Source organism: Gobius niger (genome assembly GCF_951799975.1).
Source record: "Gobius niger genome assembly, contig: SCAFFOLD_173, whole genome shotgun sequence".
Classification (NCBI taxonomy): domain Eukaryota; kingdom Metazoa; phylum Chordata; class Actinopteri; order Gobiiformes; family Gobiidae; genus Gobius; species Gobius niger.
In genome coordinates, this window is record NW_027639091.1 from 11,846 (window position 1) to 39,807 (window position 27,962).

The window sequence follows — 27,962 nt, forward strand, 5'->3', positions numbered from 1 at the left end:
CTAACATCCGCAGGCGTCCGACCTTGTCCAGCAGCAGCGCGGCCACGATGTTCCCGGGCAGGACGGCCAGCGTGCCCAGGAAGCTGACGAAGTAAACCATGTAGGCGTTGTTGTCGTCGCCCACGTCGCTCAGCAGGCAGCCCTCCTTGTTGTGGACGAAGGTGCTGTTGATCAGTTTACTGTTGACCAGGCGGTACTTGAACAGGTCTGAAAGCACAGGGAGCGTCACTTAAAGGGCCGGGGACTTAAAGGGCCGGGGACTTAAAGGGCCGGGGACTTAAAGGGCCGGGGACTTAAAGGGCCGGGGACTTAAAGGGCCGGGGACTTAAAGGGCCGGGGACTTAAAAGGCCGGGGACTTAAAGGGCCGGGGACTTAAAGGGCCGGGGACTTAAAGGGCCGGGGACATAAAGGGCCGGGGACTTAAAGGGCCGGGGACTTAAAGGGCCGGGGACATAAAGGGCCGGGGACTTAAAGGGCCGGGGACTTAAAAGGCCGGGGACATAAAGGGCTGGGGACTTAAAGGGCCGGGGACTTAAAGGGCCGGGGACTTAAAGGGCCGGGGACTTAAAGGGCCGGGGACTTAAAGGGCCGGGGACTGAAAGGGCACGAGCGAAGCGGCGTCTGACCTGTGTTGTAGAAGAGCGTGGCGATGAAGGTGCAGTTCTTGAAGAAGGTGTTGCTGGAGGTGACGTCCTCAAAGTAACACTCCTCGAAGAGCGAGTCCTCGAACACGATGGACTGAAGCTTCATGTTGACGAACCTTTAAACGCACAAAGACAGGATGGAAAGAATGTGAGCCCCGTCAATCCTGGCATTATTGCCTTGGAATATGCCCGTGCCATCAGGAAAGAAGAAACCACTGATGGAAAAACCTGGGGCCCGATCTTGTGCATCAAAACAGAGACGATAGCGTGACATTTTGCCTCAGTAGCAGCACTTTGTGATCTTGCCACTCCAGACTTAGTGCATTTAAGTGGGTGGAGACACACATTTTCCTCCAACCAGATCGACTCCGCCTCCAGGAGAGCGGTTGTGAGGGAGTGGGGGGTGAACATGTGCTTTTGTTTTGCTTTGCGTTCACGCCGAGCGCGGCCGATCCGCGCCACAGCGGACGCTGTAGCTCTTTTTCTCTGGAGACGTGAACATGGTTTAGCTCACGATGGGGTAAATAAAGTTTTTAGTTTGACCTGTGAGAGCCTAAGGCTTAAGAAAGAACGCAAAACCAGGAAGTGAATGTCAGCCGTGTTTCCATCAGTGCCGAGACCAGTATCGGGTATCAGGCCGAAACCACAGGCTTGTACTCATACTCGTACTCATTCATGAGGTCCCGATACCAGAAACCGATACCATTTGACGTGTGGCCAGCGCAGCTACGAGGCGCAGCTACGAGGCGCAGCTACGAGGCGCAGCTACGAGGCGCAGCTCTCAGCTGAGGAGAGAAGAAGCAACAAACTGTAGAATTGTTTAGTGTAAACACAATAATCCACATAGAGCTGACTTTATTACAGACTGCGCTCTCTAAACCAGAGTCTGAGCTGGATTTAACCAGAGCTTAATGTTGTTAGCGCTGCAGCGTCTGCAGTGTTTACAACATACAGGCTAACGATGCTAACTCGCGGCTAACAGTTTTGGCCATTCTGACGCCGTTTTAAGCCCAGCGGTTTATTCATCTGAAAAACTAACCCAGCGACTAAAAAGTCCTCAGAAAATCCACATTAAAGACATACAGCATGTTTATATTGAGGAAAATGAGCTGCAGCAGAACAATGAAAACGCTGTAGCTTCTCGCTAAGTTACTACAAACACACGAGAAAATCTACAGGAGCTGAAGTAAAGACGAAAAGAGACCATTTAAGGAACATCTCAATACTATTGTTAAATAAAAACACATAAATGAATAAAGCTCAGGCATTGGGAGCTTTAGGACATGGGCTTTTCTGTCTATGATGGACAGAGACATAAAAATAAAAAATTATATTGAATGAAAATAAATAAATAAATAAATGGCATCAGCACAATTCTAATATAACTGCTCTTAAATGTGTCGCCGACTTTACTTAAGGAAATGAACATGAGTAAATTTACTGATTACAAACCAATCTGCTGTGGAAAAAGTAAGAACGTTGAAGAAAATGCCTTGTACTCGTATCAGTATCGGCGAGTATTTAAATCCAAGTACTCGTACTCGTATCGGTTTTAGAAAAAGTGGTATCGGTGCCTCCCTACTGAAGACCTGACTGCAGATCAGATCACTACATAGTTGGACAGTGTTTTTGCTCCTTCATGTCAACTAAACCTGAACATGTCGCGTCATATTTTTGGTCGTTTAATATCTCTGGACACATCCTCATGAAACAGCACATATGAACTAAGGTCACATGACCCGTCTGTGGACCGGGGGGGTCCCTGAGGAGACTCACTTGTCGTTGAAGTAGGCTCCCTGCCGGTGGATCTGGTTCTCCAGGGTGAAGTTGAAGGTCACGTGCTCCACCTTCTCCTTCGTGAAGACTTTGGTGCGAGACGCGTAGTCCTGCTTCTGGAGGTACTTGATCATGTCGGGGAACCAAACCGTGAGGCCGTAGTAACTGCAGCACGGAAACACATGAAGACCACACTTTAGGGACCTGATTCTGACCTGATTCTGACCTGATTCTGACCTGATTCTGACCTGATTCTGACCTGATTCTGACCTGATTCTGACCTGATTCTGACCTGATTCTGACCTGATTCTGACCTGATTCTGACCTGATTCTGGAGGTTTTTAAACTAAGATGTTAACCTCTTACCACCCGCCTAAACCAAATGCATTCTGTCCTCTTTTGGCCTGTGTAACACCTCATTTGAAAGCTAAGACCCACAAAAATGATCTTTTTCCTCGCGTTGTTGCTGTGTTGTGTCACCTTTTGTATTTTTTTTTATCTTATTTTTTATTTTTGTGACATTTTTGTTGAATTTTTGTCACATTTTTGTTGATTTTTTTGTCACATTTTTGTCACATTTTTGTTGAATTTTTGTTTGTTTTTTTGTCACATTTTTGTCACTTTTTTGTTGAATTTTTTGGTCATTTTTTTTGTTGAATTTTTGTTGAATTTTTGTTGAATTTTTGTCACATTTTTGTTGAATTTTTGTCACATTTTTGTCACATTTTAGTTGAATTTTTGTCACATTTTTGTCACATTTTTGTTGAATTTTTGTCACATTTTTGTTGAATTTTTGTCATTTTTTTGTTGAATTTTTCACATTTTTGTTGAATTTTTGTCACTTTTTTGTTGAATTTTTGTCACTTTTTTGTTGAATTTTTGTCACATTTTTGTTGAATTTTTGTCATTTTTTTGTTGAATTTTTCACATTTTTGTTGAATTTTTGTCACATTTTTGTTGAATTTTTGTCACATTTTTGTTGAATTTTTGTCACATTTTTGTTGAATTTTTGTCACTTTTTGGTTGAGTTTTTTGTCACTTTTTTGTTGAATTTTTGTCACATTTTTGTCACATTTTTGTCACATTTTTGTTGAGTTTTTGTCACATTTTTTTTGAATTTTTGTCACTTTTTTGTCACATTTTTGTCACATTTTGGTTGAATTTTTGTCACATTTTTTTTGAATTTTTGTCACTTTTTTGTTGAATCTTCGACACTTTTTTGTTGCGTTTACTTCCTTGTTTTCTTCTTATTTTTTGTGGCTGTTTTGGTGCTTTTTTCCCAAGAAGCTTTTTGATTCGGGTAAAGCCGAACTGAAGAAAATGGGATCCGTTCAGGTGGGAGTTAAGATGTTAAGGAGAAAACAAGCTAAACATTGACTGAAAAATCTATATTTTCACCTCCAGCTTCTCGCCTTAGTAGATGAAAAACACATGTAACATTTGGAATAATCAGTGCTATGTTTTTATATGAAGCAGACGTTTAAAAGCTGAAAAAGCCAGTTTTGCCTGACAGGAAGTGGAGTTTGACTGACCTGAAGGACATGGAGAACCACACAGCCATCAGCATGTAGGTGGTCCGCTTGTACTCCGGGGAAAATATCGCCAGGAAGTTCTCCTTCACCTGGAAAACAGGCCAGAGGTGAGTGACTCCATGTGAGAAACGCATGTTCTGATGAATATGGGAGGCTTCTTTAGTCCTGTCAAGTCTCGTACCTGATGGAACAGTCTCATACCTGATGGAACAGTCTCGTACCTGATGGAACAGTCTCGTACCTGAAGAAACAGTCTCGTACCTGATGGAACAGTCTCATACCTGATGGAACAGTCTCATACCTGAAGAAACAGTCTCGTACCTGATGGAACAGTCTCGTACCTGATGGAAAAGTCTTGTACCTGATGGAACAGTCTCGTACCTGATGGAACAGTCTCGTACCTGATGGAACAGTCTCGTACCTGATGGAACAGTCTCATACCTGATGGAACAGTCTCATACCTGAAGAAACAGTCTCGTACCTGATGGAACAGTCTCGTACCTGATGGAAAAGTCTTGTACCTGATGGAACAGTCTCGTACCTGATGGAACAGTCTCGTACCTGATGGAACAGTCTCGTACCTGATGGAACAGTCTCGTACCTGATGGAACAGTCTCATACCTGATGGAACAGTCTCGTACCTGATGGAAAAGCGCAGACAGTTTCATCCTCCACTTGTCGTACCAGGGCGTTCCTTCTCCCACGTCCACCAGCTCGTCCCGGGGCTTCACTGTCTTGATGGTGGTGACCTGCAGAGACACAGGAGGACACGTTCACACACAGCAAACACTCAGGTAACATGAGAAAGATCAAACTAAATGTATGAACTCCAGGTGGACTCACAGAGAAGACGCGCTCCGGGTAACCCTTCGCCCTCATGTTGGTGTCATGGACCTGCTTCAGGATCATCCAGGCCTCGTCGTGCTTCCCGTTCTGTGTCAAACCCAAACAAACACCTTTTATGTTTTATACTTTCAGCGACTACACGCAGGGGCGTAAGCACCAAATTCTGGGCCTCGGTACAAACTATCTTTTTGGACCCCCCCATATTTCTTGGTCTTTAGCCACATAACAGTGGTTTGACAGTGCAGTTGATTTATTTTCTATTATAACTTTATTATCCTGGATACTTAGTTCATTAACCTCTTAACTCCCACCTGAACGGATCCCATTTTCTCCAGTTTGGCTTTAACCTAATCAAAAAGCTTCTTGGGAAAAAAGCACCAAAACAGCCACAAAAAATAAGAAGAAAACAAGGATGGAAACGCAACAAAAATGTGACAAAAATTCAACAAAAACTGACAAAAACTCAACCAAAAAAGTCAAAAATTCAACAAAAACTGAACAAAAACTGAACAAAAACTGAACAAAAACTGAACAAAAAATGACAAAAATTCAACAAAAAAAGTCAAAAATTCAACAAAAAAAGTCAAAAATTCAACAAAAAAAGTCAAAAATTCAACAAAAAAATGACAAAAACTCAACAAAAATGTGACAAAAAATTCAACAAAAAAAGTCAAAAATTCAGCAAAAAAAGTCAAAAATTCAACAAAAATGTGACAAAAATTCAACAAAAAAGTCAAAAATTCAACAAAAAAAGTCAAAAATTCAACAAAAAAATGACAAAAACTCAACAAAAATGTGAAAAAAAATTTAACAAAAAACTGAACAAAAAATGACAAAAAATCAACAAAAAAAGTCAAAAAATCAACAAAAAAAGTCAAAAACTCATCAAAAATGTGACAAAAAATTGAACAAAAAAAGTCAAAAATTCAACAAAAATGTGACAAAAAAAAAAGAATAAAAAAAACATACAAAAGGTGACACAACACAGCAACAACACAAGGAAAAAGATCAGTTTTGAGGATCTTAGCTTTCAAATGAGGTGTTACCCAGGCCTATATAACAGACAAAGAGGACAGAATGCCTTTGGTTCAGGCGGGTGGTAAGAGGTTAAAATGCTATTTTGCAAAAGAGAAATATTACACTATATGTCGTCTCATGAACAAAAAAGCTCAAGGGCTTCAGCCTCATTTAGTCTCATATTTGAAGCTGAACCATTTGGCACATTTTTAAATTCATCCGTCGTTATTGTTTGTGCAAAAGGAGGAGGTTCGAAACTCTTGTCCTTTGAAATGAATGAGCAGAGATCGGAGAAGAACTTTGCAGATAAACTCGATATTGCAAATATTCCAAACATAAATATTATCTTGTGAACGACATATATCCCACCTCTAATATTACATTGTGTTTATATATGAATGTAGACTCAGCCTGCAGGACGGCGTCACCACGACTGACCTCCAGGAAGAAGCGCGGGCTTTCAGGCATGGTGGTCAAGGCGGAGATGGCGGCCACCGCGGGGAAGGCACACACCAGCACGAACACCCTCCAGCTGTGGAACTGGTACGCGGAGCCCATCTGGAAACTCCAGCCTGGGGGGCAGAGGGGGAGGGGTCAGAGAGGGAGGGGGGCAGAGGGGGAGGGGTCAGAGAGGGAGGGGGTCAGAGAGGGAGGGGGTTACTGGGGCGGCTGGGAGAGCTCAGTGGCCTTGAATGGGCCGCAGTGGTGGCCTCAGGGTCATGATCAATGTTCATCCCCACCTGTCCCTGTTGACACCGGTGCCCCCCGAGGCTCCATCCTCGGCCCGCTGTTGTTCTCCCTGTATATACTGTCATCTTCCAAATATAACTTGTCTTTTCCTGTGGGTACAGGTACATACCTATCCCAGTGGTTCTCAACCTGGGGGTCGCGAGACGAATTTGGGGGGGTCGCCAGATCATGTAGATAAAATATACATACTTTTTTCAGCGTATATTATAATATTTTATCGTTGCGTGTGTGTGCTGTATTACCAGAGTGCCATTGTATGTTCGTAATTTGATGAATTTCGTTTTAGCCACATTTTTATTTAATTTTTGTCACATTTTGTTGAATTTTTGTCACATTTTGTTGAATTTTTGTCACATTTTTGTTGAATTTTTGTCACATTTTTGTCACATTTTTGTCACATTTTTGTCACTTTTTTGTTTAATTTTTGTCACTTTTTGTTGAATTTTTGTCACATTTTTGTTGATTTTTTGTCACATTTGTTGAATTTTTGTCACATTTTTATTGAATTTTTGTCACATTTTTGTTGAATTTTTGTCACATTTTTGTCACATTTTTGTTGCGTTTACATCCTTGTTTTCTTCTCATTTTTTGTGGCTGTTTTGGTGCTTTTTTCCCAAGCAGCTTTTTGATTCGGGTAAAGCCAAACTGGAGAAAGTGTGATCCGATCAGGTGGGAGTTAAGAGGTTAAAACACGACCAAATCCAAACATCACACATGGCTTTAATCAGTCCCTCCAGGTTGTGAATCTATAACTCTGATGAAACATTTGTTTTGTTCTTTGTTTTTTAAGAATTATGTAGGATAATGTTCCGATTTCTCACGGCGTGACGCGGGCAGGGGGTCACGAACACCTTTAACTGTTATAATGGGGGACGCGGCTCCAAAAGGTTGAGAACCACTGACCTCTCCTGCCTTATTGACATCGTGCACTAGGACTGTAACTTTACACCCCGACGACATTTTACTTATATGACCTGTTCTAGTTTTTATCCTATTTTTATTGTTGCTGCACATCTATTGTTGTATTTCTGCTGCTTGTTGTACATGGGACACCTCGTTTTTATTTTATTTTATTCTACTTTACTGGTTGCACATTTTCCTGTCTGTTTTTGCACAACTCTGAGTGATCTTCTTGAACGCCGACTGTAACGAGTGAATTTCTCCATTGTGAGATCAATAAAGTATTATCTTATCTTATCTCAAACCGCTCAGAGAGGCTCCAGTCCATTCACAAACCCTGACTGACATCGAGGGACGGCTCACACAGAAACAGTCACATCTACAGCTGTTTAGGGCCCAGATTCATGGACTCTGTTGGACCAGGATCCAGCTCTTTCATCTCACACAGAGGTGAGAAAATGAAGTTTGATGATTATTGGCAGGGCTGTTAAGGCGAGCCTCGTCTACAGGCTCCTTCAGATGAAACCGTGGAGGAGCGGCTCTTTCAGAGAACACTGTTGACTAAAGAGTTGACTTAAAGGAACAGGCCACCGTTTTTCCATACTGAGATATGTTCTTACCTTAGCTTTGACGAGTTCTTTAGAACCTGTCTGGTCTTCCCCCGTGCCTTTAGTCACGTAAACACAGCGCAGACGAAATCCGCGCAGTAATCTTCACTTTACTGTGCGGATGCCAAACTACTCCTGGTATTATTACGCCTTACAATATAGTTCCCCCTTTTATCCGCTTAGAAAATCCACATTGTTTAATTTTGTGTAATTATACTTTGTAGTGGAACACTTCACGTAACCATATTTAAATAGGGAAAACGTGGAAGAGCTTGGTAGCTTATCTCAGTGTGGAAAAACGGTGGCCTGTTCCTGTAACGTTTGATTAGTCTGTAGCAACTTGCTACAATGTGAAAGAGAAGCACGAGAACTTCATCAAACTTCATCCCGCCTTTGCTCTGTCTGATCCCGTCAGATCTCAGAAGCTAAGCAGGAAGGGCTTGGTTGGTTCTTGGATAGAGACCGTTTGGAAACACCAGGAAGCCTGAGTGAATATAGATACAGACGCATCTCGTCATAGAAGGGGGCGTGGCTTCGCCGAGGGGGAAAATAGAATCTTTTGGGAAACACAGTTTTCCCTCTTTTTATCCATTTTCTGGTGGAAAATCAACTTATTTATCACATGTAAATAAAGTCAAGTGTAAATCAGGCCCATGTGGATATTTTCTCACAGCAGATTGTTCAGTAGAAGTGAAAAAACGGCAGTTGTAGCAAGCGTTAGCTAACTGTTAGCATTAGCCCGATGCTAACATGTAGCATCAAGTTAGCATTCTCCGTTATTTATGTATTTATGGGCTTTTGAACCACTTTGCTCCTCCCCATGTGTTTGTATCTATATTTAGTAGAAACTATATTCATAATTCAGCATTTGTTAAAGTAGTTTTTGAATAATAGGCGGCGTTCACGATTTAGAATGTGATGATGTCATAATGTCAGATGGAGGGCAGGGCCAATGCAACTCTATGGGAGAAATGCTGTTTTTGGAAGAAATCTCCAAAACGAAAATTGACAAATGTTTTCCTCTTCTGTGTTTGATCTGATCGGATTCACAAACCTGTGATATTATTTTTATGTCTGAAAGTCCTTTCTATTGGACAACATCATGGTCATGTTTTCGCATATTGTCACCACTTTTTGACATTTTTTAGAGATAATAATTGTACATTAGCTCATATGTGCTGACAGAGGAGACGATGAACTTTGTGACGGTTTTTGTTTCATATGGATTCCTCCAGTCATGACTGAGATATGAGCCAAAAAACAAAGACATAAAAATATGCATTATGTCAGTTACCACCGTTACCATAGTGACCGTCAGTTGACCTCCACCTCCATGTTAAACTATGGCTCTTTAGGATGTTGTGATGTCACGTGAACGCAGCCTATTAGAGAAAATATACATTTTTTCAAAATTGTTTTACCCCTTAACTGTTTTCAAACATGACCATATATGGGCGATTCCAGAGACACCGTCTGTATCTATAGTGAGTGAGTGGTTGTTGGACGCCGTAGCCTCGCTTCTGTCAGTCAAAGGCAGCTGGTAAATAACCACCACTGAGTCTGTTGTGAATGAATAATGCAAACATTTTAAAGCGACTTTGAGCTTCTGGAAAAGTGCTTTATAAGGCTAGTGTATTATTATTGAACGACCTGTAATTCCCCCCCCCCCCCCCCCCCCCCGCATATTCTCTTTTGCGTAGTGTGCTGTTACTGTCTTTGGCTTGTCTTCTGTGTCTTTTGTGTGTGTCTCTGTGAAAACAAATTTCCCCCTGTGGGACAATAAAGGTCTATCTATCTATCTATCTATCTATCTATCTATCTATCTATCTATCTATCTATCTATCTATCTATCTATCTATCTATCTATCTATCTATCTATCTATCTATCTATCTATCTATCTATCTATCTATCTATCTATCTATCTATCTATCTATCTATTATTGTTATTATTATTATTATTATGGAGCCATCCCTGTCAGTCACAGCTCAGCGTTTACAAAGCCCCTCACCGTAGTGTGGGATTATGGCCCAGGCCATCGCTGACGCATAGATGCCTCCGATCATCCAGAACATGCAGAGCCAGCTCAGATGTTCTCCTCGCTTCTCCTGCGCCAGGAACTCGGAATAGTAGGAAAAGACGATGGGGATGGAGCCGCCGATCCTGAAAACAGAAGGAGCAGGGTTCACGAGTGTCCGCGGTCCTGACGGGACAGAGTCCGAGAGCCGCCTCACCCGACTCCCGACAGCAGGCGGCAGAACAGGAAGGAGCTGTAGCCCTGCACGAAGGACGAGAAGAAGCCGAACACGCTGTTGATGGACAGGGAGATGAGGAGCGTCTGTCTGCGGCCGATCCGGTCCGCCAGGCCGCCCCACACGAAGGCGCCCACCATCATGCCCAGGTACACGATCAGCCCTGCACACACAGACGCACAATGGAGTCTGTAAAGGGTGGAGTCTTATGGAGCGACTTTGTGGGGAAGCCGCCACGAGGGGTCGAAATGGACCGACTGACAACAAATACAGCTCTTACCAGACATTTATTGTGCAAGACCAACAGAACTTCCCGCACCTGTCACATACTGAAGAATTATAAAATATATACAAGGTTTTATACTGTTTAGCTTGACTTAACAAAATGTATGCGAAGTATTCTCAGTTCTCTGTTTATACGTACCTGACAACATCTTTGACAAACGTTTTACATGACTGAGCGCACACACAAAGACCAGAAGGTTACACATCAACTCGTCTAAGCTCAGGTAAGAACAGATCTCAGTGTGGAAAATGCTGGCCTGTTCCTTTAAGACACATATTAACCCCTTAACTCCCGCCTGAACCGAGCACATTTTCTCCAGTTTGGCTTTACCCCAATCCAAAAGCTTCCTGGAAAAAAGCTGAGGAAATAGCAACAAAACTGAGACGAAAACAATGATGGAAATGTGACAAAGAAGTGAGAAAACATTGACAAAAAAGTGAAGAAAAATTGATGAAAAAGTGTCAAAAATGTCACAAGAAATGGACAAAAAAATGGACAAAAAAATAACAAAAATGTGACAAAAAATAACCGAAAATTGACAAAAAAATACAAAAAAATGACAAAAATGTGACAAAAATGGACAAAAAAATGACAAAAATGTGATAAATATCTTTGCCAAAAATATGAAAAAAAAGACAAAAAAAATGACAAAAATGTGACAAAAAGTGACAAAATGTGATAAAAAATTTGCCAAAAAGACAAAAAAAGACAAAAAAAGACAAAAAAAGGCAAAAAAAAAGACAAAAAAAGACAAAAAAATGACAAAAATGTGATAAAAAATTTGCCAAAAAAACAACAACAAATTGACAAAAAAAGACAAAAATGTGATACAAATTTGACAGAAAAATTGACAAAAAAAGACAAAAAAAAGAATAGTGTTTAATAATGTTTATAGTTTAAAGGAAGTGGACAACACAGGAGAAGGAGTGAAAAACTCCTTACTCTTCAATACAAAATGGCCCCCAGTAACTAGAAGCAGTCAGGTTTTATACTTCCCGCTAATGGACCTAAAGGACCTCCCACCGGAAAGTACCATTAGCAAAAATCATGCACAAAAGGAAACACAAAGCAAAGTTAAACCAGCTTCCCCCTGCCACATGGTCCGGGCTAAGATTTTAAAATGGCCGACAAAGACCACGCCCCTTCCTTTCGGTTAGTGCTAGATGGTGTGCTCCGGAGGGACAGTCTGCTGTGAAAACTTGAGATATCATGACACAAATTAAGGTTAGGGCCGGGGAAATGGTTAACCTCTTAACTCCCGCCTGAACCGAGAGGATCTTTTTCCTCACGTCATCACATTTTTTTTCCAACTTTTTTTTGTTGGGTGTTCAACTCATTTTTGTCATTTTTTTGTCACATTTTGTCACATTTTTGTCATTTTTTCGTCATTTTTTTCGTCAATTTTGAATCAATTTTTTGTCACATTTTTGTCATTTTTTGAATTTTTTTCATCAATTTTTTTGTCATTTTTTTGTCAATTATTTATCAATTTTTTGTGACATTTTTGCCACTTTTTCATCAATTTTTCGTCACTTTTTTTTGTCACATTTCCATCATTGTTTTCGTCTCAGTTTTGTTGCAATTTTCACAGCTTTTTTCCAGAAGCTTTTGGATTGGGGGTAAAGCCAAACTGGAGAAAATGTGCTTGGTTCAGGCGGGAGTTAAGGGGTTAACCTTAAGGATTAGGGTTAGGATTAGGATTAAATTGTATTTTTAGACAAACCAACTCATAGATCTATACAAAATCACAGCAGACCGTCCCTCCGGAGCAGACGATCTAGCACTAACCCTTCCTTTCTCCCCAGGTGATGCAGGTAAATGTCTGGGTAAATGAATAAACAAAGTTTTAAAAGGACAATGTGATATAATTATAAACTTAAACATGAATCGGAGGTTATTGTTGGCTGGTGGATATTGCAAACGAAACAAACGAAGCAAAATAACAAACACACACAATGGGACAAACCCACTTTGTCACATCACCCCCCCCCCCCTTAAAACTGTTACTCGACAGAGTCACGGAACAATACAATTGGATCAAACCAGTCCGACCGCAGTATTGTAGAACCTTGTACCGCAGACACACTGTCCAAGGCAGTTTCCTCCTCGGTCATAGAGCCCACATGGTTCCCCCGGATCCTTGTGCAAATGTTGTTAAAGTCTCTTTGTCCGCACATGCGCTCTGTGTATATTTGCCTTTCTTTTCTCCCACAAAGGAAATGACCATATTTGATCACAGCGCCATCTCGGTCACAGCCTTTCCTGCTACACGTGGATGCCAAACTTGTCAGTGTTTGTGAAGATAATTGTGGGAAAGACCAGGGAGCGCCTCGTGAGTGAATAATGTGTACAGAAATATATTTACAAGTGCTGTAGTGCCGTAGTCCTTATCTTTTCAAAACAAAGCCATAGAAATACGAAGTGACGAGAGCAGAGACTGGTGCATGAGTCAGGCCCGTTACATAAGGCCAGAGTCAGAGTCAGAGTCAGGGCCGGGGCCGGGGCCGGGGCCGGGGCCGGGGCCGGGGCCGGGGCCGGGGCCAGGGCCAGGGCCAGAGCCAGGGCCAGGGCCAGGGCCAGGGCCAGGGCCAGGGCCAGGGCCAGGGCCAGGGCCAGGGCCAGGGCCAGGGCCAGGGCCAGGGCGCATGGTCACAGTGAGACACTCTGGCGCTTTCTGTCATCCAGAGAAACACATTTGCTTTGATTGCTGCCTAAACCGAATGCATTCTGTCCTCTTTGGCTGTTATATAGGCCTGTGTAACACCTCATTTGAAAGCTAAGACCCACAAAACTGATCTTTTTTCTTGCGTTGTTGCTGTGTTGTGTCACCTTTTTTATGTTTTTTTTTTTAATAGTTTTTTTAATTTCTGTCACTTTTTGGTTTAGTTTTTTGTCAATTTTTTTTCATTTTTTGGTGATTTTTTCACATTTTTGTTGATTTTTTTTCATTTTTTTTTAGTTTTTGTGACATTTTTGTTGAATTTTTGTTAAATTTTTATCTTTTTTTGTGTCACTTTTTGTTGATTTTTTTCACATTTTTATTGATTTTTTCACATTTTTGTTGATTTTTTTTTTTTGTCACATTTTTTTTCCTTTTTTTTTAGTTTTTGTGACATTTTTGTTGAATTTTTGTCACATTTTTGTTGATTTTTGTTGATTTTTTTTTAGTTTTTGTGACATTTTTGTTGAATTTTTGTATATTTTTTTGTCACTTTTTGTTGATTTTTTTTTTTTTGTCACATTTTTTTTCTTTTTTTTTTAGTTTTTGACATTTTTATTGATTTTTTGTCACATTTTTGTTGAATTTTTGTCACATTTTTGTTGAATTTTTGTTGAATTTTTGTCACATTTTTGTTGAATTTTTGTCACATTTTTATTGAATTTTTGTCACATTTTTGTTGAATTTTTGTCACTTTTTTGTTGCGTTTACATCCTTGTTTTCTTCTCATTTTTTGTGGCTCTTTTGATGCTTTTTTCCCGAGCAGCTTTTTGAGAAAGTGTGATCCGTTCAGGTTGGAGTTAAGAGGTTAAAACACGACCAAATCCAAACATCACACATGGCTTTAATCTGTCCTTCCAGGTTGTGAGTCTATAACTCTGATGAAACAGCCCTTAATAAATGAGACTCCGAGGTGAACAGACCAAACGTTCACCAATATCAGTTTATTTCCTTCACTAACGTTGAGCTTTGGCTCCGGTTCAACAGAACTGTGACGCCTAAAGTTCATGCAGTAAAAAAAGCAGCAGCCTCTCACACAAACGCCACCAAATCATGAGGAAAAGAAGCGATAAAAAAACGCCAAATAAAGAAAGGTGCTCGCTGTAAAGTCAGACCGAGGCGTGTGAGAGGAGGCGGAGCCGAAGCAGCAGCCCTCGCTTCAGTCTGGATGACTTAAACCCGTGGAGGGGCTGGACATGACTTCATAAAACAACATATATAACAAAGACAATGGATTCAACTGATAAGAAACAAACTTTAGTTGCACAGAAGGTGCGGGGTTAAGGAAAAGTGTCAGGAAAGTTGTGGGCTTTTGGAAAAGGTACAAAGCTGTACGGATTTTGTGGATTTTGAGTTAATAGTTGCAAAATCCTGGAGGGACGGATTAATGAGAAGCTCTTAATGTTCTGATTTTATTTTATTTGAATCTCTATTTAACCTCTTAACTCCCGCCTGAACCGAAAGGATCTTTTTCCTCACGTCATCAGATTTTTTCTCCATCATTTTTTTGTTGGGTAGTCAACTCATTTTTGTTACTTTTTTGTCATTTTTTCGTCATATTTTTGTCATTTTTTGTCACATTTTTGTCATTTTTTTGTCCATTTTTTGTCATTTTTTTGTCAAATTTCTGTCACATTTGTGTCATTTTTTGGTAATTTTTTTTTAAACATTTTTGTCATTTTTTTTTCTTCATTTTTGTCATTTTTTTGTCACATTTTTGTCAATTTTTTATCAATTTTTTGTCATTTTTTGTCACATTTTTTGTCACATTTTTATCTTATTTTTGTTTGTTTTTTTGTAACATTTTGTCACATTTTTGTCGTTCAATTTCTTGTGACATTTTTGTGACATTTTATCCACTTTTTCATCAATGTTTTCTCACTTTTTTGTCAGATTTCCATCATTGTTTTCGTCTCAGTTTTGTCACTATTTTCACAGCTTTTTTCCAGAAGCTTTTGGATTTGGGGTAAAGCCAAACTGGAGAAAATGTGCTCGGTTCAGGTGAGAGTTAAGGGACAATGTACAGAGACATTAAGCTCAAAGAGACAGTGACGCACTGCACCAGATTATAGCTCAATATCTGGTTTACGTCTGTAGTCCCTTTATTCAGAGGAAGTGTCCAAGGAGGGACTGATCTCTTACATTTGCATTGCATTTTACCAGCTTGACAAGCATCTCAAAGACACAGCAGTCATTATATTCTGATGAAGACCTTGTAAGTCGAAACGTGTCAATAAATCCACACACATTTCAGAGTGCCTCAGCTTTCTCTATACTCTTACTAATTTTATGCCCTCACAAGAAGATTCTGGAGCGTGAATGAAACCTATTAAGTATGTGCTCCTCAGGTTCCTAAAAGGTTAGTGCTAGATCGTCTGCTCCGGAGGGACAGTCTGCTGTGAAAACGTGAGATATCATGACACAAATTAAGGTTAGGGAAATGGTTAACCTCTTAACCCCCGCCTGAACCGAGAGGATCTTTTTCCTCACATCATCACATTTTTTCTCCATCATTTTTTTGTTGGGTATTCAACTCATTTTTTATCACATTTTTGTCATTTTTTCGTCAATTTTTTCATCCATTTTTGATCAAATTTTTGTCACATTTTTGTCATTTTTTGTCATTTTTTGGTCATTTTTTCGTCAATTTCTTGTGACATTTTTTGTCACATATTTTTTACATATTTTTTAATCAATTTTTTGTAATTTTTTGTCACATTTTTTCGTCATTTTTTGTCACATTTTTTGTCACATTTTTTGTCACATTTTTGTCATTTTTTTGCAAATTTTTTTGTCATTTTTTCATACATTTTTTGTAATTTTTTTTTCAAATTTTTATCACATTTTTGTCAATGTTTTCTCACTTTTTTGTAATTTTTGTGTAATTTTTTATCACATTTTTGTAATTTTTTTTGCCACATTTTGTTACATTTTTGTCCTTTTTTCCGTCAATTTTTTGTCAATTTTTCGTCAATTTTTTGTCACATTTTTGTCACTTTTTTTTCAATGTTTTCTCACTTTTTTGTCACATTTCCATCATTGTTTTCGTCTCAGTTTTGTTGCTATTTTCACAGCTTTTTTACCAGAAGCGTTTGGACTGGGGTAAAGCCAAACTGGAGAAAATGTGCTCGGTTCAGGTGGGAGTTAAGGGGTTAACCTTAAGGATTAGGGTTAGGATTACGATTATTTGTATTTTTAGACAAACCAACTCATAGATCTATACAAACTCACAGCACACCGTCCCTCCGGAGCATACGATCTAGCACTGACCTTCCTAAAAAGGCGAGGTTCTTACCCAGCATGCCCTTGTTGGGTTCAGACAGACACATGTCCTTCTCGGCGAAGGGCAGCACGAAGCCCACCACGAAGATCTCCACTCCGTCCGCCATGAGGGCCAGCCCCAGGCAGAAGTACAGCGTCCACTGGAACTTCCCGTGACCGCACTCCTGCAGGATGGTCTCGTACTGCTGCGCCAGCTCCTCCTGGTCCTTCCGGCGCTCGCCCTCCGACACCGCCAGGTCCCTGAAACAAGAGACGTACCTGTAAGCGCCTTAACCGTACCTGTAAGCGCCCTAACCGTACTGTAAATGCCTTAATCGTACCTGTAAGCTCCCTAATCGTACTGTAAATGCCTTAACCGTACCTGTAAGCGCCCTAACCGTACTGTAAATGCCTTAATCGTACCTGTAAGCGCCCTAATCGTACTGTAAATGCCTTAACCGTACCTGTAAGCGCCCTAACCGTACTGTAAGCGCCCTAATCGTACCTGTAAGCGCCCTAATCGTACCTGTAAGCGCCCTAACCGTACTGTAAATGCCTTAATCGTACCTGTAAGCGCCCTAACCGTACTGTAAATGCCTTAATCGTACCTGTAAGCTCCCTAATCGTACTGTAAATGCCTTAATCGTACCTGTAAGCGCCCTAATCGTACTGTAAATGCCTTAACCGTACCTGTAAGCGCCCTAACCGTACTGTAAGCGCCCTAATCGTACCTGTAAGCGCCCTAATCGTACTGTAAATGCCTTAACCGTACCTGTAAGCGCCTTAACCGTACCTGTAAGCGCCCTAACCGTACTGTAAGCGCCCTAATCGTACCTGTAAGCTCCCTAATCGTACTGTAAATGCCTTAACCGTACCTGTAAGCGCCCTAACCGTACTGTAAGCGCCCTAATCGTACCTGTAAGCGCCCTAATCGTACCTGTAAGCGCCCTAACCGTACTGTAAATGCCTTAATCGTACCTGTAAGCGCCCTAACCGTACTGTAAATGCCTTAATCGTACTGTAAGCGCCCTAATCGTACTGTAAATGCCTTAATCGTACCTGTAAGCGCCCTAACCGTACTGTAAATGCCTTAATCGTACCTGTAAGCTCCCTAATCGTACTGTAAATGCCTTAATCGTACCTGTAAGCGCCCTAATCGTACTGTAAATGCCTTAATCGTACCTGTAAGCGCCCTAACCGTACTGTAAATGCCTTAATCGTACCTGTAAGCGCCCTAACCGTACTGTAAGCGCCCTAACCGTACTGTAAGCGCCCTAATCGTACTGTAAGCGCCCTAACCGTACCTGTAAGCACCCTAACCGTACCTGTAAGCGCCCTAACTGTACTGTAAGCGCCCTAACCGTACCTGTAAGCGCCTTAATCGTACTGTAAGCGCCCTAATCGTACCTGTAAGCGCCTTAATCGTACCTGTAAGCGCCTTAACCGTACCTGTAAGCGCCCTAACCGTACTGTAAGCGCCCTAACCGTACCTGTAAGCGCCCTAACCGTACTGTAAGCGCCCTAACCGTACTGTAAGCGCCCTAACCGTACCTGTAAGCGCCCTAACCGTACTGTAAGCGCCCTAATCGTACTGTAAGCGCCTTAACCGTACTGTAAGCGCCCTAATCGTACTGTAAGCGCCCTAACCGTACCTGTAAGCGCCTTAACCGTACCTGTAAGCACCCTAACCGTACTGTAAGCGCCCTAATCGTACTGTAAGCGCCCTAACCGTACCTGTAAGCGCCTTAACCGTACCTGTAAGCACCCTAACCGTACTGTAAGCGCCCTAACCGTACCTGTAAGCGCCCTAACCGTACCTGTAAGCGCCCTAACCGTACCTGTAAGCGCCCTAACCGTACTGTAAGCGCCCTAACCGTACTGTAAGCACCCTAACCGTACTGTAAGCGCCCTAACCGTACCTGTAAGCGCCCTAACCGTACCTGTAAGCGCCTTAACCGTACCTGTAAGCACCCTAACCGTACTGTAAGCGCCCTAACCGTACTGTAAGCACCCTAACCGTACTGTAAGCGCCCTAACCGTACCTGTAAGCGCCCTAACCGTACCTGTAAGCGCCTTAACCGTACCTGTAAGCACCCTAACCGTACCTGTAAGCGCCCTAACCGTACCTGTAAGCGCCCTAACCGTACTGTAAGCGCCCTAATCGTACTGTAAGCGCCCTAATCGTACTGTAAGCGCCCTAACCGTACCTGTAAGCGCCCTAACCGTACCTGTAAGCGCCTTAACCGTACCTGTAAGCACCCTAACCGTACTGTAAGCGCCCTAACCGTACCTGTAAGCGCCCTAACCGTACCTGTAAGCGCCCTAACCGTACTGTAAGCGCCCTAATCGTACTGTAAGCACCCTAACCGTACTGTAAGCGCCCTAACCGTACCTGTAAGCGCCCTAACCGTACTGTAAGCGCCCTAACCGTACCTGTAAGCGCCCTAACCGTACCTGTAAGCGCCCTAACCGTACTGTAAGCGCCCTAACCGTACCTGTAAGCGCCCTAACCGTACCTGTAAGCGCCCTAACCGTACTGTAAGCGCCCTAACCGTACCTGTAAGCGCCCTAACCGTACCTGTAAGCGCCCTAACCGTACCTGTAAGCGCCTTAATCGTACCTGTAAGCGCCCTAACCGTACCTGTAAGCGCCCTAACCGTACTGTAAGCGCCCTAATCGTACTTGTAACCGCCCTAATCGTACTGTAAGCGCCCTAATCGTACCTGTAAGCGCCCTAACCGTACCTGTAAGCGCCCTAACCGTACTGTAAGCGCCTTATTCGTACCTGTAACCGCCTTATTCGTACCTGTAACCGCCCTAATCGTACCTGTAACCGCCCTAATCGTACCTGTACGCGCCCTAACCGTACCTGTAAGCGCCCTAACCGTACCTGTAAGCGCCCTAACCGTACTGTAAGCGCCTTATTCGTACCTGTAACCGCCTTATTCGTACCTGTAACCGCCCTAATCGTACCTGTAACCGCCCTAATCGTACCTGTAAGCGCCCTAACCGTACCTGTAAGCGCCCTAACCGTACTGTAAGCGCCCTAACCGTACCTGTAAGCGCCCTAACCGTACCTGTAAGCGCCCTAACCGTACTGTAAGCGCCCTAATCGTACCTGTAACCGCCTTATTCGTACCTGTAACCGCCCTAATCGTACCTGTAACCGCCCTAACCGTACCTGTCATCGCCCTGCCGTACCTGTACGTCTGCGGGGGCCCGTCCAGCGCCGGCGCCTTGCCCTCTCCGCGGGGGATGCCCTGATACTCTCCCTCGTAGATCTCGTCCTCCTCGTCGTGGCCCTCCGTGGAGTCGCTGTGCGCCTCCTCGTCGCCGCGGCCGTCGCTGCGGTAGTATCCCGCGTCGCCGCTGGGTCCGTAGTCGTCGTCGTCGTCCTCCTCCTCGAAGCGCTTGTAGGAACGCCGCGTGTACTCGTCCGCCATCCGGTCCGCGCCGCGCCCTATCTTCTTGCCCACCTGCTTCTTGGCCACCTTGGCGATGTCCTTGGCCCCGCGGATGAAGTCGGAGCGGTTGTCCCGGTAGCGGCTCTCGTCGTCCATGTTGTCGGGAGTTCAGGGGAGGCCCATGCACGGGGGGAGGGGGGGCAGACCACGCGGCTCCTCTCTCCACGGAGGTGCTCCAAGAGGCTGGGAGTCTGCGGGGGCGACAAGAGACGACCGATACGTCAAGGCTTTCAATCATACATTACATTTTCTATTCCCATGAGCATGAATAGAGAAGCCAGGTGCGATACTGAAGTATGGGGAGGTGTGTCATGTCCGTTTCATGGCGTTTATATAATTTATGTGGTTCATCATTAACATCTAATAAGATAGAGTGTAGTGGCCTGGATCTGAGGCACAAAAAGCAAAAACTGAACTGAATTTTTATTTTCATTTAGCTCAGAGACCCTTTAACCTCTTAACTCCCGTCTGAACCGAGAGGATCTTTTTCCTCACGTCATCAGATTTTTTTCCCATCATTTTTTTGTGGGTATTCAACTCATTTTAGTAACTTTTGTGTCATTTTTTGTCACATTTTTGTTTTGTTTTTGTCAATTTTTTGCAATTTTTTTTGCACATTTTTGTCTTTTTTTGTCAATTTTTCCATTTTTTTTTGGCAAAATTTTTATCACATTTTTGTCATTTTTTTGTCAATTTTTGTCTTTTTTTTAGTTTTTTTTTGTCAATTTTTTTTTTTTTGTCAATTTTTTTATCACATTTTTGTCACATTTTTGTCACATTTTTGTCACATTTTTGTCATTTTTTTGTCATTTTTTGTCAATTTTAATTTTTTTGGCAATTTTTTTTAATCATTTTTGTTATTTTTTAGTCTTTTTTTGTCAATTTTTTGTTATTTTTTGTCACATTTTTGTTATTTTTTTGTCTTTTTTTGTCAATTTTTTGTTATTTTTTGTCACATTTTTGTTATTTTTTGTCAATTGTTTTTGTCAATTTCTTGTGACATTTTTGACACTTTTTCATCCATTTTTCATCACTTTTTTGTCAATGTTTTCTCACTTCTTTCTCACATTTCCATCATTGTTTTCGTCTCAGTTTCGTTGCTATTTTCACAGCTTTTTTCCAGAAGCTTTTGGATTGGGGTAAAGCCAAACTGGAGGAAATGCTCTCGGTTCAGGTGGGAGTTAAGGGGTTAATATGTGTCTTAAAGGAACAGGCCAGCATTTTCCAGACTGAGATCTGTTCTTACCTGAGCTTAGACGAGTTGATATGTACCCTCCTGGTCTAAAAGCTAAAAAGAAAGGCATCAAAATAGCGAGAAAAAGAGGATGAAAACGTGACAAAAACACAACAAAAAATGATAGAAAAAATAATTTAAAAAACATCAACAATCTGACAAAAATGTGGCGACGTGACGAAAAGTTTCCGTCACTTTTGTAGGTCTTAGCTTTCAAATGAGGCGTTACATTGTTGCTCTCCAGTCGAGAAGCTTTTACATTTGGGTAAAGCCCAGTATAAAAAATCTAAAAGGAATTCCGTGGAGTCTGGTGCACCACAAGGTTCAATTTTGGGACCATTATTATTTATTATTTATATTAATGATTTTGCTTCTGTTTCTACGACCGCCTTTCCCGCTCTTTTTGCTGATGATGCCGATCAAAACAATAATAATAAAAAGCTGAACTGGGGAAAATGCACTCATTAGTGTTAAGTCAGAGGTTAAAATATGTATTTGTGGAAGTCACAATTACGCTAATTTGGGCTGTTTTTCAGTCCCAGTCCGCCCCTGTCTTGAAGTCACGACCCTCACTTTGGGAACCACTGGTCTAGATGAGATATTTTAGCGTCAGCACCGACGGCTGCTCGATTATTGAAAAAATAATAATCACAATTATTTTTGTCATAATTGAAATCTCGATTATTCAAACGATTATTTTTTGCCTTTAAAAAAAAGTCTATCTTTATTTTATTTATTTATTAATCAAAACACTATGATGATATTTTATGTTTTCTGGACAGTCATAAAAGTACAAATGATTTAAAGTACGCCTTGATTAAAGAGAGGTCCCTGTTTCACACCTGCCCCCTGCTGGCCGGCCCTCACACCTGCCCCCTGCTGGCCTCACACCTGCCCCCTGCTGGCCTCACACCTGCCCCCTGCTGGCCTCACACCTGCCCCCTGCTGACCAGCCCTCACACCTGCCCCCTGCTGACCAGCCCTCACACCTGCCCCCTGCTGGCCTCACACCTGCCCCCTGCTGACCAGCTCTCACACCTGCCCCCTGCTGGCCAGCCCTCACACCTGCCCCCTGCTGGCCCTCACACCTGCCCCCTGTTGGCCAGCCTTCACACCTGCCCCCTGCTGACCAGCGCTCACACCTGCCCCCTGCTGACCAGCCCTCACACCTGCCCCCTGCTGGTCAGCCCTCACACCTGCCCCCTGCTGACCAGCCCTCACACCTGCCCCCTGCTGGCCAGCCCTCACACCTGCCCCCTGCTGGCCCTCACACCTGCCCCCTGTTGGCCAGCCTTCACACCTGCCCCCTGCTGGTCAGCCCTCACACCTGCCCCCTGCTGGCCCTCACACCTGCCCCCTGCTGGTCAGCCCTCACACCTGCCCCCTGCTGGCCCTCACACCTGCCCCCTGCTGACCAGCCCTCACACCTGCCCCCTGCTGGCCAGCCCTCACACCTGCCCCCTGCTGACCAGCCCTCACACCTGCCCCCTGCTGACCAGCGCTCACACCTGCCCCCTGCTGACCAGCCCTCACACCTGCCCCCTGCTGGCCAGCCCTCACACCTGCCCCCTGCTGGCCAGCCCTCACACCTGCCCCCTGCTGGCCAGCCCTCACACCTGCCCCTGCTGGCCAGCCCTCACACCTGCCCCCTGCTGGCCAGCCCTCACACCTGCCCCCTGCTGACCAGCCCTCACACCTGCCCCTGCTGGCCAGCCCTCACACCTGCCCCTGCTGCCCTCACACCTGCCCCCTGCTGGCCAGCCCTCACACCTGCCCCCTGCTGGCCAGCCCTCACACCTGCCCCCTGCTGCCCTCACACCTGCCCCCTGCTGGCCAGCCTTCACACCTGCCCCCTGCTGGTCAGCCCTCACACCTGCCCCCTGCTGGCCAGCCCTCACACCTGCCCCCTGCTGCCCTCACACCTGCCCCCTGCTGGCCAGCCCTCACACCTGCCCCCTGCTGGCCGGCCCTCACACCTGCCCCCTGCTGGCCAGCCCTCACACCTGCCCCCTGCTGGCCAGCCCTCACACCTGCCCCCTGCTGCCCTCACACCTGCCCCCTGCTGCCCTCACACCTGCCCCCTGCTGGCCAGCCCTCACACCTGCGCAAGTAAACTGAGCAGCGCGGCCTGATGACATCATCACACTGCGCCGTTTGTTTTCATGTCAGACAAAAGCATGAGCCGCGGCACGAGAAAAGCGAAGGGAAAATAATCCCAGCGCCGTGAAATAACGCAAGTCTGATTTGCAAAAAAAAAAAAAAGTGAAAAAAAAAAAAAATTGAAAAAAAATTACATAGTTGAAAAAAATAAATAAATAAATAAAAATTTGGAAAAAAAAAAAATTATAATCGATTTTTGCGATTATGCTAATTTTGCAATCGTTTACTGTTGTAATCAAAATCGTAATCGCATTTCGATTAATGGCACAGCCCTATCAGCACCGTTATTGTGACTCAAGCGTCATTAAAGCACTGGCCCGACCCATTTCCTGTTTTTTTTCACGTGGACAGTCCCAACAATGCAACAAAATCGGCATTTTGACGGTTTCCATGGTTACTATCATGGAGATTTACGCCACGTCACTTCTGAATGTTGACGTGAACTCGTGAACCTATTGGGCGACACGACGGCACAGCAGCAAGAAGGGTCTCTGGTTCGACTCCCGGGCGGAGCATTTCTGTGGTTTTTGCACGTCCACTAAAAACATCCTAAAGAGCCCGTTTAGAACTGAGGCGGTAACTATGGCAACCGTCTTCATGCAGATTTCTACACAGTGAATTCCAATTACGGCGGCAACATAAAATAAAGTGTTATAATTACTAGGAGACCGGAAATGTTCAGCATTGACCCTCTAGTCCAGTGGTTCTCAACCTTTTGGAGCCACGACCCCCATTTTAACAGTAAAAGGGATTTGTGACCCCTGCTCGGGTCACACCGTGAGAAATAGGAATAGTAGCCAACATAATTCTTAACCTCTTAACCCCCGCCTGAACCGAGAGGAACTTTTTGTCATTTTTTGTCACATTTTTGTAATTTTTTATCACATTTTTGTCATTTTTTGTCACATTTTTGTCATTTTTTTAAATCACATATTTGTCATTTTTGTGTCACATTTTTGTCATTTTTTGTCACATTTTTGTCATTTTTTGTCACATTTTTGTCATTTTTTATCACATTTTTGTCATTTTTTGTCACGTTTTTGTCATTTTTTGTCATTTTTTGTCACATTTTTGTCATTTTTTTGTCACATTTTTGTCATTTTTTTATCACATTTTCGTCATTTTTTTAATCACATTTTTGTCATTTTTTGTCACATTTTTGTCATTTTTTGTCATTTTTTTTAATCACATATTTGTCATTTTTTTGTCACGTTTTTGTCATTTTTTTGTCACATTTTTGTCATTTTTTTGTCACATTTTTGTCATTTTTTGTCACATTTTTGTCATTTTTTGTCATTTTTTTTAATCACATATTTGTCATTTTTTTGTCACGTTTTTGTCATTTTTTTTAATCACATTTTTGTCATTTTTTGTCACTTTTTTGTCATTTTTTTGTCACATTTTTGTCATTTTTTGTCACATTTTTGTCATTTTTGTGTCACACTTTTGTCATTTTTTTGTCATTTTTTTAATCACATATTTGTCATTTTTTATCACATTTTTGTCATTTTTTTATCACATTTTTGTAATTTTTTTATCACATTTTTGTCATTTTTTGTCACATTTTTGTCATTTTTTATCACATTTTTGTCATTTTTTTGTCACATTTTTGTAATTTTTTTATCACATTTTTGTCATTTTTTATCACATTTTTGTCACGTTTTTGTCATTGATTTTGTCAATTTTTTGTAGTTTTATTGTCAAATTTTTATCACATTTTTGTAATGTTTTTGTAACATTCTGTCATTTTTTTGTCACATTTTTGTCATTTTTTTTATCACATTTTCGTCATTTTTTAATCACATTTTTGTCATTTTTTTATCACATTTTTTGTCATTTTTTTGTCACGTTTTTGTCATTTTTTGTCACATTTTTGTCATTTTTGTGTCACATTTTTGTCATTTTTTTTCACATTTTTGTCATTTTTTGTCATTTTTTTTAATCACATATTTGTCATTTTTTTGTCACGTTTTTGTCATTTTTTTGTCACATTTTTGTCATTTTTTTGTCACATTTTTGTCATTTTTTTGTCACGTTTTTGTCATTTTTTTGTCACATTTTTTGTCATTTTTTTGTCACATTTTTGTTATTTATTTGTCACATTTTTGTCATTTTTTGTCATTTTTTTAATCACATATTTGTCATTTTTGTGTCAAATTTTTGTCATTTTTTTTCACATTTTTGTCATTTTTTGTCATTTTTTTAATCACATATTTGTCATTTTTTTTTCACGTTTTTGTCATTTTTTTTATCACGTTTTTGTCATTTTTTATCACATTTTTGTCATTTTTTATCACATTTTTGTCATTTTTTTGTCACATTTTTGTCATTTTTTGTCACATTTTTGTCATTTTTGTGTCACATTTTTGTCATTTTTGTGTCACACTTTTGTCATTTTTTGTCATTTTTTTTAATCACATATTTGTCATTTTTTATCACATTTTTGTCATTTTTTTATCACATTTTTGTAATTTTTTTATCACATTTTTGTCATTTTTTATCACATTTTTGTCACGTTTTTGTCATTGATTTTGTCAATTTTTTGTAGTTTTATTGTCAAATTTTTTTCACATTTTTGTAATGTTTTTGTAACATTCTGTCATTTTTTTTTGTCATTTTTTGTCACATTTTCATCAATTTTTCGTCACTTTTTTGGCTAAATAGAAATTCATCAAACTACAAACAAATAATGTCACTCTGGTAAAATAGCCCACACATGCTACAACAAAATATCAGATTACACGCTAATGAAAATATGTCTATTTTATCTAAATGATCTGGCGACCCCCTTGGGAGTCCCGACCCCCAGGTTGAGAACCACTGCTCTAGTCTATTCCATGTAAGAAGTACCTTTTCAAGAGAACATTGTGATTACTTGATTTTCCATTTTACAGCAACATGTTTCCTGTCCCGTTCTGCTCACGCTCATTCTAAAGTCTCCATTATAAGATTCTGTCCCATTTACTAGGATTTGCCAGTATTGAATAATAGAGGCTTAACTTTGGCTTTACTTGCTTTTCTCTTTATCCAGAACATGATTTTAGTAGCTCTCACTAACGCCCCCGGTGTCCTCTACTGCCCCCTGTAACGGGAACTCGACTGGCTCGTAACTACAAGAATAACAATACAGGTGAAGACCATATTTAAGTAACAAAAGTGATCTGTACTAGGAATTCCCAGTTGCCTGTACTAACATGTCTAGTAATCAGAACCTATGTCATAAGTAATGAATACTGTGAAAGCCGTCTTAGTCATACTAGCGTTAGTAGTAATCAGGCTTAATAATTATGCATCGGGTTTACAACTTATTCCAAGTAAGCGCAATGAGTTGGAAGTTACAGTGAGTTTATTGCTCATTTCTCTGTAATTCTTGGGCCAATTCACATGAAACAAAAACTGTCCCAAAGTTCAAATTCAGATCATTATTTCCTCATAAAGGCGTTTCTCTCCCTCAGGGTTGTGTCGGCCCTTCATCTGAGATTACATCATCATCATCACTCATTCCAGAACCCAAACTATTGGCCCGGGTGGATGAGCGGAGTGAGCGGTGGTGGGAGGAGCCACTGGTGCAGATTGACAGTCTCGCTTCCATCAGGGGCAGCTGTGGCTACGACAGAAGCTCACCACCACGTGACCACAGCAACGTCATCAGAAAACACTGAGATCAAGCCACAAACATGCAACAAAAACGTGACACTCATAACGAGGCGGATGAGTCCTGTGGGTCTGAGCTTTCAAATGAGGCGTCACTCTGGCCTACAGGCTGATTAGGGTAAAGCTGAAGAGCATGTGGGTTACGGGGTTTTTACACAGCAGAGTCATGTGTTAGCAGAGCCGGACCCCCCCGGCGTCCCCTCCGCGCGGGGCCTTCGTGTCGTGATCCCGCAGAGCGAGGAGGCTCCGGGACCGGAACGCCGCGCGGAAAAGCCCCGCGCGCTGACGCTGACCGGGGCCGCGGCTGATCACGCGCGGAGCTGTTGACGGAGCGATATCTGGCACTCAACGCACTCACGCGGCACTGCGGAGCCTGCGCGCGCTCTCACAAGGTCATTGCGGAGCGAGGACCGCGCGGGAGGACGGGGGGGCTCCGAGCGCACTCACCCCCCCGCGGCTCGGCACATACGATCCCCCCCAGAACCGTATGCAGCGGGGTACATCCGCCTCCCCCCCCCCCCCCTTCACCAGTCCCTCCATCCGCGCTGCATCCTCCCGCCCCCGTGTCCTCTGCCGCGTCCTCATCTGCATCCCCGCGCTCACGGCCCCGCTGTGGCGCATCCCCCCCCCCCCCGGTCCCCCCGCCGCACGCCCGGACCCCGCGCGCCCGTGTCGGTCCGCAGGTGCGGCTCTTTGATCGGACGCGGTAAAGCTTACCTCTGCGGTGCGGCAGGTGAGGAGCAGATGCGGCCGGTAAACGCTGCTGAAGTGCTGGGTACGCTGCGCGCTGACGTAGGGTCCCCAGCCCCCCGTTCGTACGGCGCACGTCCACGGCGCGTGCGTGCTGCGCGTGGATTGG

General features: G+C 42.7%; 1 protein-coding gene across 1 annotated transcript; it reads right to left on the reverse strand.

Moving 5' to 3' along the window:
• Window positions 1–27,962, reverse strand: LOC306982903 (synaptic vesicle glycoprotein 2A-like; the record flags this gene model as incomplete). Its single annotated transcript, XM_079583346.1, has 12 exons — window positions 27,821–27,962; window positions 19,793–20,246; window positions 16,626–16,852; window positions 10,308–10,488; window positions 10,085–10,236; window positions 6,255–6,388; window positions 4,797–4,886; window positions 4,595–4,702; window positions 3,954–4,042; window positions 2,422–2,586; window positions 628–761; window positions 1–207 (listed from the first exon to the last, which is right to left on the reverse strand). Coding segments are annotated over exons 2-12 (1,846 nt in total), but the record flags the coding sequence as incomplete, so codon positions are not given.